At 36.9% G+C, this 11827-nt stretch overlaps 1 protein-coding gene across 1 annotated transcript; it reads left to right on the top strand.

The window, feature by feature from the left end:
- The first annotated feature begins 658 nt into the window (after positions 1 to 658).
- On the top strand, positions 659 to 11569 carry LOC146145570 (acid-sensing ion channel 1C-like). The gene is made up of 5 exons (XM_083390619.1): positions 659 to 922; positions 3951 to 4104; positions 6079 to 6226; positions 6993 to 7110; positions 11474 to 11569. The coding sequence occupies exons 1-5, from the start codon at positions 659 to 661 to the stop codon at positions 11567 to 11569; spliced, it is 780 nt and encodes a 259-aa protein (XP_083246745.1).
- The last annotated feature ends 258 nt before the right edge of the window (positions 11570 to 11827 follow it).

Here is an 11827-nt window from a genome sequence, read left to right as displayed (position 1 = left end):
GCAACGGTGAATGGATATCTAGTGGGTGTAGGATTTTCTTCACAAAGTGGCAGTTAGTTTTCAATTGGGTATTTGTACAATTTTTAATTTTTCAATTAATTAGGATAAGTTTGCTGAACAAATAACGTTTATATTTAAAGTAAAGCAGATCGAGAAAGATGTAAATGTTTTAATTTGTAAAATAAACACGATAGCATGCACGCATATTTGCTTGTTTCATATTCTAAGTCTTATAGATAATAATGTATTGTTATTGAATTAGTTCAAAGAATGCAGTTACAGTATTGTGAGAAATATATGTAGGACTTGGCTAATATTAGATGATGGAATAGATATGGTGAAGGGTGGTTTTCTGAAAATCTTGTGCAGTCAGTTTAGTTTAGCAGTGAGTGACTCGAATAGTATAACCGATTTGATACGCCATCAGGATATAGCACAATATCACTTACGATCTACAAGTTACGATCTAACTGTTAATTATTCATATTACTCCTTTAAGCCTAAATAAAGGCATTGATATCAATTTTTTCTTGGATTATTGTTTTTATAAGTTGTTTTCGCAAACAACCCAAGTTTAAATCATTGCTTTTTATCTATAGGTGGGCTAAACCAGGCGGACTGTTCCTTGCTTGAGTAAAACCTCACTTTAGCAGCAGCCATGAAGCAAAACCACGTGACCAGTCTCTCGGCTTCACTCAGCAACCAAAATGACGTCACGTTTCGCTTCAGCGGAGATGACGCGACCATGACGGAGAGCGACGACAACACGTCGGAACTCAATCGTCCCTCCAACATCCACGTGTTTTCGGCCTCTTCAACCTTGCACGGATTCAGTCACATCTTCGCTCTCCACCATTCCTCGTTGCGTCGCTTCGCCTGGACGGTGGCCTTTCTCACAAGTCTAACGCTTTTTCTGCTGCAGGTATGGGTTCGTCTAGTTTTGTCGTCAAACTGTGCTAAGGTTTTTGACAAAAAATGCTTGTGATCGACTGTTTAGTTGTGTATATTCGCCTTTCTCAAAAGCCTATAACTCTCTTTCTTCTGCAGGTGGGTTTGTCTAATTTTGTCGTTAAAAAGTGCTAATGTTTGTGACAAAAAAAAAATTGTGCTGGCAACTTGCTTCTGAACGACTGTTAAATTGTGTCTGTTCGTGTTTCTCACAAGCCTGGCGCTGTTCCTGCTGTAGGTTGGTTCGTCTAGTTTAGATTGTCCAACTATTGCCAGATTTGCAAAAAAGGAACCATTGGCGAACCATTGGTGATCTGTTGGAATGTCTCACTCTCCTTGCAAGCCTTACGTTCTTCTGATGTGGGTAAGGTTTTTAGTTTCGGTTGTTTGACTAATGCAAGGCTTAAAAAAATAACCTGTCGGCCAATTGTATTTTATCAACAGTTTGTTTGGGTCCAATCATGTTCCTTATAAGCGTGACGCTGTTTGTCCTGCAGGTGGCTCGTCCAAATTGAGATGTTTTTCAACCCATAAGTCGCGACCCAAAATTGATTTAACTGTTGTAGTTCATATTGATTCGTCAAGATTAGTATGAAATTACTTTGTTATAGATATTCATGAAACCACCTTGTTATAGATGATGTGTCTTACGTGTTGTTCACTTACAAAAAGTTCAGTAGAAAAAACGGGTCGCCAAAGTTTACCAAAGTTTGTTACTCCAGCTTGTTATTTGTTGGGTCTCCTCGAAAAACGGTTAAGAAACACTGTAGTAAAACTTAATTCGTCAGATATTGCCAGGTTGGTGGCCAAAGGTTATGGTATTGTCCAAAGCAAACCGGAAACGTTTGTTTTATTAAGTGTGTGACTGTTGAATGGTATCTTCCTATGAGTTTTGAACTATTTTGCTGCGGAGCTAGGTTAAAGTTTTGTTGAAGTTAATGTCAAACGGTATTCAGGTTGTTTACCATCTGTGAGATTAAACTTGGTGCAAAAACAGTGATCCGCCTACCATTCCTTAAATGTCGTCTTCCCCACTAGTATGACGCTGTTTTTCTTCTATGGTTATAATTTTGTTCAACTTATGTTCACTTTTGTTATCAATCCACTGTTTGCACGACTGTCGGCGACTGTTGGCACGTGTTTCTAATTAACTATTGGTTTGTGATCATTATTTTTTTACACAAGCTAACACTGACTCTTCTGTAGGTGGGTACGTGAGTGGATCACTTATATTATTTTCTTAAATATCGCCTTTTCACGAATCTGAAGCTGTTTTCCCTTAGCCAGGCTCTAGCTTTGTGCGTTAAAATATGTTCAGGTGTTCCCAACGATATGGGACGGACGGATTGTGCGAATTAAATGTTGTAAGCTTGCTTGTGATTAACGGCTGGTTGATCCAGTAAAACAGTTGGTTTCGTCCAAATATTGTCTTCGTTATGTAGATCGGTCGTGGTTTTATTTAAATTATGATCAAGTTTGTGACCAACTCCGTATATAGTGGGACTGCCCAATCTAACTGTTGGCACTTGTTTTTATTAAAACGTTTGTTTCTATTGTCTTTTTTTAAGGTTTATTTGGTGGTATGATTAGGCTATTCGGGACTATGAAAGTTTCGTGTTGTACCAGTAAAACATCGATGCGCTAATAAAAAAAATCTGATTCTTTCGGGCCGTTCTTGCTGTTCTAGTTTTATGAGATAAAACGAAGATGCGGAGCTACACAAAACTAGGCAATCAAATTTTGCTAATAAAGTTAGATTTACCGTTGACAGCAAACAAACTAAAAAAACAAAGTGCATGCCAGATAACATTCCCTCTAATTACACAAAAGGAAGATTAAACAAAGTAGCCCAATTGACCTTATTCACCCACATGGAAGCTTTATTTTATTTTTCGAGGAACCTCCATGACACTGTCCAGATAGTCGATGCAAACTAACTTACGAAGAAAGCCGACAATATATTTTCTTTTCACGAGGGGTTTTCCGCGTCGTAATTAGGCTTTGGACAGCGCACAATATTGAGCAGAACTCAAGTGGATATGTGAGTCCTAAAGTGTAAAAACTAGTGTGTTGCTGGATTGGTCGTGAATCCTGACCAATGGCATTTCTTATCTAAATGATATTTTGAAACGTAAAGCCTGATTTGGAAACAGTGTAGGCTATTTCGCGTCTAATTGGTAGCCTTACAAACTTGAGACGGATTTAAAAATTACAAAAAAGTTTAAAAGAGGGAATAGAAAGTTTTCTTGTTTTATTGTAAAAAATTAACTACCGTAAGTAACCATGTTTTCAACTTGACTATATAGTTACGAACCCGACTTAATTTTGTATATATTTGCTATCTTTAAAATAATGTAAAAACTCTTTAAATATAGTTTTATGTAGTTAACCAACTTGCTGACCTAAAAACGCATTTTCTAACAGATTTTAATATTATTATGATATAGGGCTTTACGGATTACAGGTTGGGTCAGATTTGGAGCAATGAGATCAAGGTAAAACAAGTAAAAACATTGCAGGAAAAGCCTTTTACTTTTAAAAGCAATGCTGTAAGCCAGGGGTTCTTAAACTGGGGAACTAGTTTTAGGGGGTTCATAAGGCATTTTTTTTAACGAAATCATTTTTTTTTTCAAGAAGACAGTTTGATTAAAAATAAAACGGTTTTGCACTGAATCCTATTTAGACTTCATTTCACTTTAACATTTTTGGATCGAAATCAGCAGATTTATGAAGTCTATCTGTACTGTGCCGTCAATTTATGACGTCTGTTGATTTTTTGGGGGCTACCGTGGTCCACGCGAGGCAAAACAAAATATAGGGGTCCGCGGTAAAAAAAGTTTTAGAACACCTCATGTAAACCGACCAAGACTTGGAAATGCAGCAATTCTGTAGATTTCAAAGCGGTCGTGCAAGTTCAAAGTGGTCGCAAAAGCTCGCTTGGTTAAGGAAGCGTGACGATTCAAGAAAGCCACCATGTAAATAGGCCTGTCATGCGATTTCAGAGCTCCAACCGCGCGATTTACTACATCAGCTACCCGCACGTGACCAGAATCGACGAGGTATCGGCCGGGGACCTCGATTTTCCCTCAATTACCATCTGCAACCTGAACGAGCTGCGCTTTGGGCAGATCACGAAAAACGACATGTTCCACGTAGGTAAGGAAGCCTGAAGCTTTGCCTGATTTAATTATTGTGGCCTATATGTCGACCGCTTAGCTAGGCCTTTGTCTGACACCTTGTCTCTGATTTTTCGAACGGGACAAGTAAACAATATTTTGGGTAAGTTGTTTTTAGCTATAATGAACATATCTGTAATGTAGCTTGAAGTGAATGCCAAAGCCAAATAGGTCGAGTAAATTGATATTTTTTACACTTGTTTTTGGGTGTGAAAAAATAAATGAATAGAACGTGTATCGAACCTTGTTTATTAACTTACGTGGAAATAATTACGCGTGGTATTAACACAAACGCTGAAATTGCACACTGTTTCGTGCTGTCATTCAAATCCACAACGCATCAGGACTTAAATGGAAAACAAACCGAACTACTCCATTTAAGGAAAAACACATGGAATTTGGCATTTGTATAATGTGCCTTTACTACCAAAGTTAAGCAGTAATTCTGCATAACAAAAACACTTACTTTTGAAGCCTAATTTTATCTTCGGAAAAATGTAAAAAACCTTGTACCTGTAAGGCTATAAAAAGAGTCTTTGTAAGTGGTTCTCAGACTGTGTGAAGCAGCACACCAGTGTGCCTCAATTGCCAAATATGTCTCGGAATATTTTGGTAATTTAGCAAAAAGGAATGCATCCATGCAGGCGAAACTTGAATTATGCTATCCATTTGATAATTGATGATATTTAAATATTTTCCTTCCAATTTTTTAAACAGCTAGGTTGATTGCTAAGTCATAACTGCATAGTTTTGTAAAATGTGCCGCGAAATTATTCTGAGTTTCCAAATTTTCAAAAACAGATTAACAAAAACTAGCCTTAGTATTTGGTGGCATATAAACGGCTCTATACAACAATTGTTGGTCTCCAAAGCAGAAAAAGGCATTTGCTGGAAAATGGATTTCACATTTTAACCGTTTATAAACCGGAACCCAAAAAATATTAGAGAACGCAGCGGAAAGACGCGATTATAAGATTAAAAAACAGCAAGTGACATTAGATAAGATAATGGGAAATATATCGATCACCTGTTTGGAATAGCACGGTCCGGCTGACATACCAAGACTGTCAAACTGTTCTTTTTTGATCGGGGACGCGTGCAATCGAATTTTTCCAAAACCGGAATAAAACCCGCTGCACCGGTATGGCTTATCCGGCAAAGCTCGTGGGATTCATACAGCTAAATCATATTTTATGGAGAATTTGGGTTGAAACTCATTGGGGACTTTATATCTGTCAGTTTATAGATTCATTTTTTAAAGTCTATTTGTTTTATTTACTTTAAACGTCGAGATTTATGCTAATTGTTTTATGACGATAATAAACAGATGAAAGAGGCAATTTATCGAACAATATCATACACTTTTGACTTTATAGCCTTAACACTAAGTATTTATACCATCGGTAAGCACACTGCGTTTTCTATATGTTTTTTTGTGGAATTTCTAGATGAATAATAATAGCAAATTTGCAGTATTCAAATTGTATGATTATTGCGGCTTGTTGGAGTTAGATTTCCGGGAGAACTCAAGCGTTTGCTCAATCTCCACTAGACTACGCAGTATAACCATTTCCAAATACGATTTTCGCTGTATCAAGGGTGTTGTTTTAACGCATAAGAAAGAAATCAGACCCAAGCTTTATATTTTATAGTGGTACTCACTGATTTGTTCACGAGCAAGCTGCTGTTATTACTTTAAAATTGTAAAACTAAGTCGGCATATAATTAAGCCCACATCAAAACCGACTTAAGTTTATCCGAAACATTTTTCGCAAAAAATATTCCCTCAAAAATGGTTGAAATATATTACACGGGCTGTTATAAGCATTCGCATACCTCGTCATTAAAAACTCGTTCGAAGTTATAAAATTACAGTGCTTTGCCAGAACTATGTATGTATTATAAATTTACAAATGTTGTTGACAAACACAAACAAAAGCCGGTTTTGCAACAGGGAAGCTTCTTGGGTTCCTCGATAAAAACGATACCTTGATCAGACCCGAGTATTTCGACAACATGGACAGTCTGGAGCCGAGTGCCATCCCCAAAATGAAAGAACTCGAGAGAAGAATCAAACAGCTATCGGATTTCTCTGGTTTCAGGTGATTTAGACATGGGTTGGTCTTATAGTGGGTAAATATTTTTCAACTCCGTACCTTAACAACCCATTTTGGAAGACATCACCACCTAAATGGAAATCTGTTTAGCACGTTTTGGCCGTTGTCTAGATGCTATATAAGCGATGACCTTTGTGTATGCCAGTGGTTCCCAAACTGCGGGCCATGGTCCAGTAGTGGGCCATGAGACTACTTTAAGTTGGCCATAGTGCTAATTGAAAATATTGAAACTATATACATTTTGTTTTACTAAAATATATGTTGGCATAAACTGTGCGTACGAGTTGTTTAACTTCAGCAGCAGACTGATCAGAATCTTAATAAAGCTACATTTGTTATCAGACAAATGGTATCGAGGAATAAAATGTTTATAATATTGGAGAACTTTTGTTAATCAATGTGCAAACTTTGACCTGAGGTTTGTCCTAATTATTTTTAAAAACCATACCCACATACTAGGCTATTTTATTTTTAATCCTTTTTGTAACGGTTTATCGTCACAAGGTAATCTACCAGCACATTCGGGATCAGCCAAAATATGTTTTCATTTACGAACATTAGACATAATTAGCCTCGTAACTAAACATAATGGTTAAGCTGTTTTTTGTGCGTAAAGTCAATACCGAGATAAGCATATGTTGTGATGCCTAATTTACTTGGATTGTACAAACGTGTACCAATTTTTATCAGATGAATCATTCCAAGTGTTTGTTTTTTTTTCTGACTAAAAAAAAAACTCGTTTGCGTTCAGGCCCAACGCCAATTTTAACATGTTCGAGTTTTACAACCGTGCCGGGCACAACATTCAAGACATATTGCTGACTTGCAAGTACAGAGGAAAGCAGTGCAACCACACATCCTTCACCGAGGTTAGATTTCTATTTGGATTACTCTGGGGCGACATCTGTCGGTACATCGTTTTTGGAAGCCATTATTGCAATGTGTGCGTTCGAGCAAATTTCCCGGCCATATTTGATTTAAATTGAAGCTGGGTCTTGTTTTGTCCCATTTTTTTAAGTGCCTTCTTATAAAGAAGTGATCGGAAAGGTGTTGGCGACCTTTCGAGGCCAAATTTGAGTTTAGAATACAACCAAATCGGTGTAATTATAGATTTCTTTATTTGGAACTGCAAACCTCTCGATAAAATATAAAAATTTACAACAAAGTAGGGAGGTTGTTTAAAATCCAGAGTGCAGCGAAATATCGCAAGGTAAATCGAGAGAGCTGCACTCTGAATATACATCAATATATCAAAACGCAATCATGCGTCGTATACCTGGGTGTAAACTGCAAAGCTTGACGTTTTGCATTGATAGACAAGCCAGTTGGAGTTAAACAATGCTTTTTTGTAGGGCAAATAACAATGCTATAAAACCTGGAAGATGATCTGTCAAATGTTTAGAGTAGAGATTGTTGAGCATAATAGTTGGATGTTGTAGTAAGACCTAGAAGTAATTTCAAAGCCCGTACAGAAGTAGGTATCACTTTGAACGTTTCGAATATATTTTTATCGATTCAGATGTTGAAAATGACTAAAGAGTTATTCGAAACGTTTGAAATGCTACTCCTGCATGGGCTTTGATAGTCTTACTACGTTTTCTAGACCGTATTATTAGGTGTGCGTTACAGGAAAATGTTCTTGTTTTTGTATAAGTATATACTTTTGTTTTACGTAGTGAACTATGGAAAACCAGCAATCAAAGGTACAGTGAACTAAACGTCCTGATTCGCGTTTCGATAAATGCGAATACTTGCAAACATAACTAAAATCCGTGCATTAAAATAACGCAATTAAATCCTGATTAGCGTTAATGGAATTTACTCATTGGCAGAAATAATGATTAGCAGTAAGAGAGGGTGCAAACCTGTCGAAGCACGAGCTGGAATTTATTAAAATAATAAGTCACTCAACCGCAGGAATGAATAATGCATGCATGTCGGACAAGAGCGGATTGTAGGCGAACAACAAATTACGATCTCCGACAACAACAAATAACGATCTTAGACCGTTACAATGTTCTTCATTAGGCTGCTGGCAGCCTTGAAAGACGAACGTGGCCGACGTGAAAGACGTTCCACCAGTTAATGCACAAATTCGCATTAAAACTGTGTTTTTTAGTTAAAGCTTGTCCGCACTTTCTGAAACATGTATTTGGTCTTTGGCTTGGGTCGCAAAAGCTTTTACACACAGACAAATATAACACGTGAACATTCTTTATATTTTCCTGTCTTAATTAAAGTCAGTCTTTTATAAGAGAAATGTATTTCGCAACAAAATAAGGCATCATCGGTCTGTCAATTCTAATGAAGTCTTTACAAGTTTTAATTTTTAGCAGTACGAGTTTTAGTAAACCTTAAACAAAAAGCAGTTAGAACGTTTTAGTTTACCAAACGAAAATGCTGTTAATTGGATAAAATTCTATTCCAAACGTAATGTTCATGTGAAAATTAAACTCATTTTCACCCGCTTAAAAAATAAACAAACACGTTTTTGTTACTTCGTTCGGTTGACCTGCTTGTAACTAACGATAAAAAATGGTGTAAGTTAATTAGCCTAATCCACTAAAAAACAGCAAATTCGTTGATTAGCTTTTCCACCTACTTAAGTAGACCGATACGGACAATGGTATACAGCAATCTCCTGGAAAGTAGGTTTGTCGATCATGGCATTGTATTAGAAAATTGCATTTCATGGTATTGCTTTGGTTCAATCACTTATTGTTTTCCATATTATTGTCGGCCTATTGTGTTGAACGCACAATGAAAGCGTATGGATTTTGGGACACTGGAGCGTACATCAGGGGATATAGCATATAGGGCACCGCGCAAAAGTAAGAAATGGCACACCAAAGTTTTCCAGAAAAGTCAAAACGTGAATATCACATGTTTTAGTTCTGTGTAAAAGAACCTGACAAGTTAAATATTTACCCGGTATGCGCCATATATTAAGTAGATCCAATTGTGCCAGCTTCTGGGATCGCAGTCTTATATACGTCTTGATTGCGAACAGAACATGCTCGGCTAACTTAGAAAATTTTGATGGCCTCCAAGTTTTCAAGTTTGATGTTTATTTTGATAAACAAACGTATATTTTCACCCAAAAACGATATTTTGACACCAATTGTGTGGTCATAAGTGAAATGCCCATAATAATTTCAACTTAACTTTTTAAATAAATCCGTCTTAACTTTTTTAATAAATCCGTCGTAATAAAAAGTATATTTTAACATAAAAGATCGTTTTATTACAGGAACAAATATATTTTCAGCGGCAGCAACTCTTTCAAAAGAGTCCAAATCTCGTTAATATATTCTTTAAATAAAATTGTCGCTAGATGTCCCCAAAGAACCCGTGTAACGTATTATAAGCGAACTAAACTTGAACTGAAGCAAAATAACGTTAATTAAAGGCCGCCATTAATTATCCGAATCGATAAAGTAGCTCAGGGGATTTTTACATGAACTGCGTTGTATATTAATAACTCAAATGAACTACTGATGTGGAATTTTCCATTGAAAGATTAATTTATGCTATAAGTTTGTGTAAAAAAATGATTAAGATCTAAATGACTTACGAACATATTATCTTTGAAATACGTTGCTTAAAATCATACTTGTTTAAAGCAGTGTTTTGTAAAGCCGTTCAGTTACTGAATATTAACAATTGATGTTAAATGTGTTGCTTAAACTAAAAAAACACATATTCAACGACCAGCGCAAAATAGGAATGACATCCACAGTCCACACTAAGCATAAATCCAGTGTAAACAAGTATTCTTAAAATGACTTAAGACCCAGTCAAGTCATTCGTACATTAACTCAAGTCCAATACAAGTCTTTTTAAATAAATAAAAAGTCAAGTCCCAGTCCAAGTCATCGGTTGTCCAAGTCAAGCCATAATAAGAGCAAGTCAATTTCAGGTCAAATCCTTGTCTTTAAAATAAACCTTTAACGTTCAAAGTTTAAACTGGTTAACTAGTCCGATTGTGAGCAATAACTGTAAAATATAACAAAAATGCAACACATAGCAAGCAAATTGTTTTACGTGCAAAATTAAGACAAATAAATTTAAAAAAATAATGCTGAATGAAAAAGCTTAACTTTAATCTAAGTCATTTTGTCAAAAGACTTAAGTCTTTGAAATCAGTGACTTTAGTGTAAGTCAAGTCATTGACGTAAGTCTTACTCATTACAACATTACATAAATGTTTAAAAAACTCATTTCTTAAATACTTTCATTGGCGGAGTTCTTTGGAGAAGCAAAACAAAATGAAAATAGACCTAACACGAAGTTTGATTAATCGAATCGAACAACTAAAAACTCTGTTAAAGATTTGTCTCCGGAATGTCCCGATCTTTTTCGAGAAAAAAAAAAAAAAATTTTCGGGGAACGTAAACGCACGCCACGCGCCTAATGGGAATAACTTTAAAAAAAGGTAACTGTGCAGAAAGAAGTGAAGGGGCCCCTTGGTGCTAGAATCTGACCGTAAATTAGCAGGTCCTGGCCGAGATTCGCCTATTAAAAATTCATGAGCGGCGCGTGTGCCTTCGAATCGAGGCCTTCTGTTCTCATTGCAGCCCTGTCCCCATATCCACTGATTTAGAGCGCTGCGACTATCACTGTCCCATAAAAGAAAGCCATGTAAGCAGATCTGACGAACAAAGTGAAACAGATTTTCACAATTCGACCAAATTTTCGTCGCATTTTTTAGTAAACATTTAGTAACTAAATATCATTAACAGACAAAGTGAATTACAACTCGTAATGGAAATTTTGTATACAAATATTTTTGGGTGTAGCCTATAACATCATACATCCAAAACACACAAATAGACTTTACTGTATGAAGACGAGCTTGGTCATTAAAATATGAATCACGCGTTTAAAATAAAATTTGTTTGGTAATTTTAATTATTACGAAAGTGGCATTTACCACGCCAAACAAAAAAAAGAGGAAAAAACACATAGGCGGTCCTAAAGGTTAGATCTTCTTGGCAGCGACGATAACAGCAGAAGCCGTTCTTAGCAATGAACGGCGAGCCAAAATCTTAAGAAGCGCTGCAATTATCTTATGAAAAGGGTATAGTATACAATAAGTTGCTGCGGAATTGATTTTGGCTCCGCAAGATCGACCGGCGCGAATATTAAGAATCAGGAAGTCGAAACTGGAGAGTTATAACAAAAAGGTTTTTGCTCGAAATTTTCGATTACCTCGAAAGATCAATTTCGCAGCAGAGAGATATTAAAAAGACGTTCGATCGAAATGGCGACGACTCGCCGCTAATGCACGGAAACAAAAGCGTCTCGCAATCGCAAATCAGTCGCTAATAGACACGCGCGAGATTGCGCGATACTGCGCGGCAAAAGTATCGACTGGACCCCCCTGTTTAGGTTCACATCGGCCAAATTAATCACGCCGAGTCCCGGAGGTGGATTGGCCGCGGGGAAATTTTGGGGGGAGGGGGGGCAAAGTTCTCCGGTCAATTTGCGCGAGATAATACGAGCCATGTCGTCGCGCAAAACCAGGGGAGATTAAATTCTCGTCCGCTCAGCCCGCCCCCGTTTTGCAAAGCAGCTTCGGGCCGG

Source organism: Ascidiella aspersa, chromosome 5 (genome assembly GCF_963924565.1).
Source record: "Ascidiella aspersa chromosome 5, kaAscAspe10.2, whole genome shotgun sequence".
Classification (NCBI taxonomy): domain Eukaryota; kingdom Metazoa; phylum Chordata; class Ascidiacea; order Phlebobranchia; family Ascidiidae; genus Ascidiella; species Ascidiella aspersa.
This window is presented reverse-complemented; position numbering and strand designations above follow the sequence as displayed.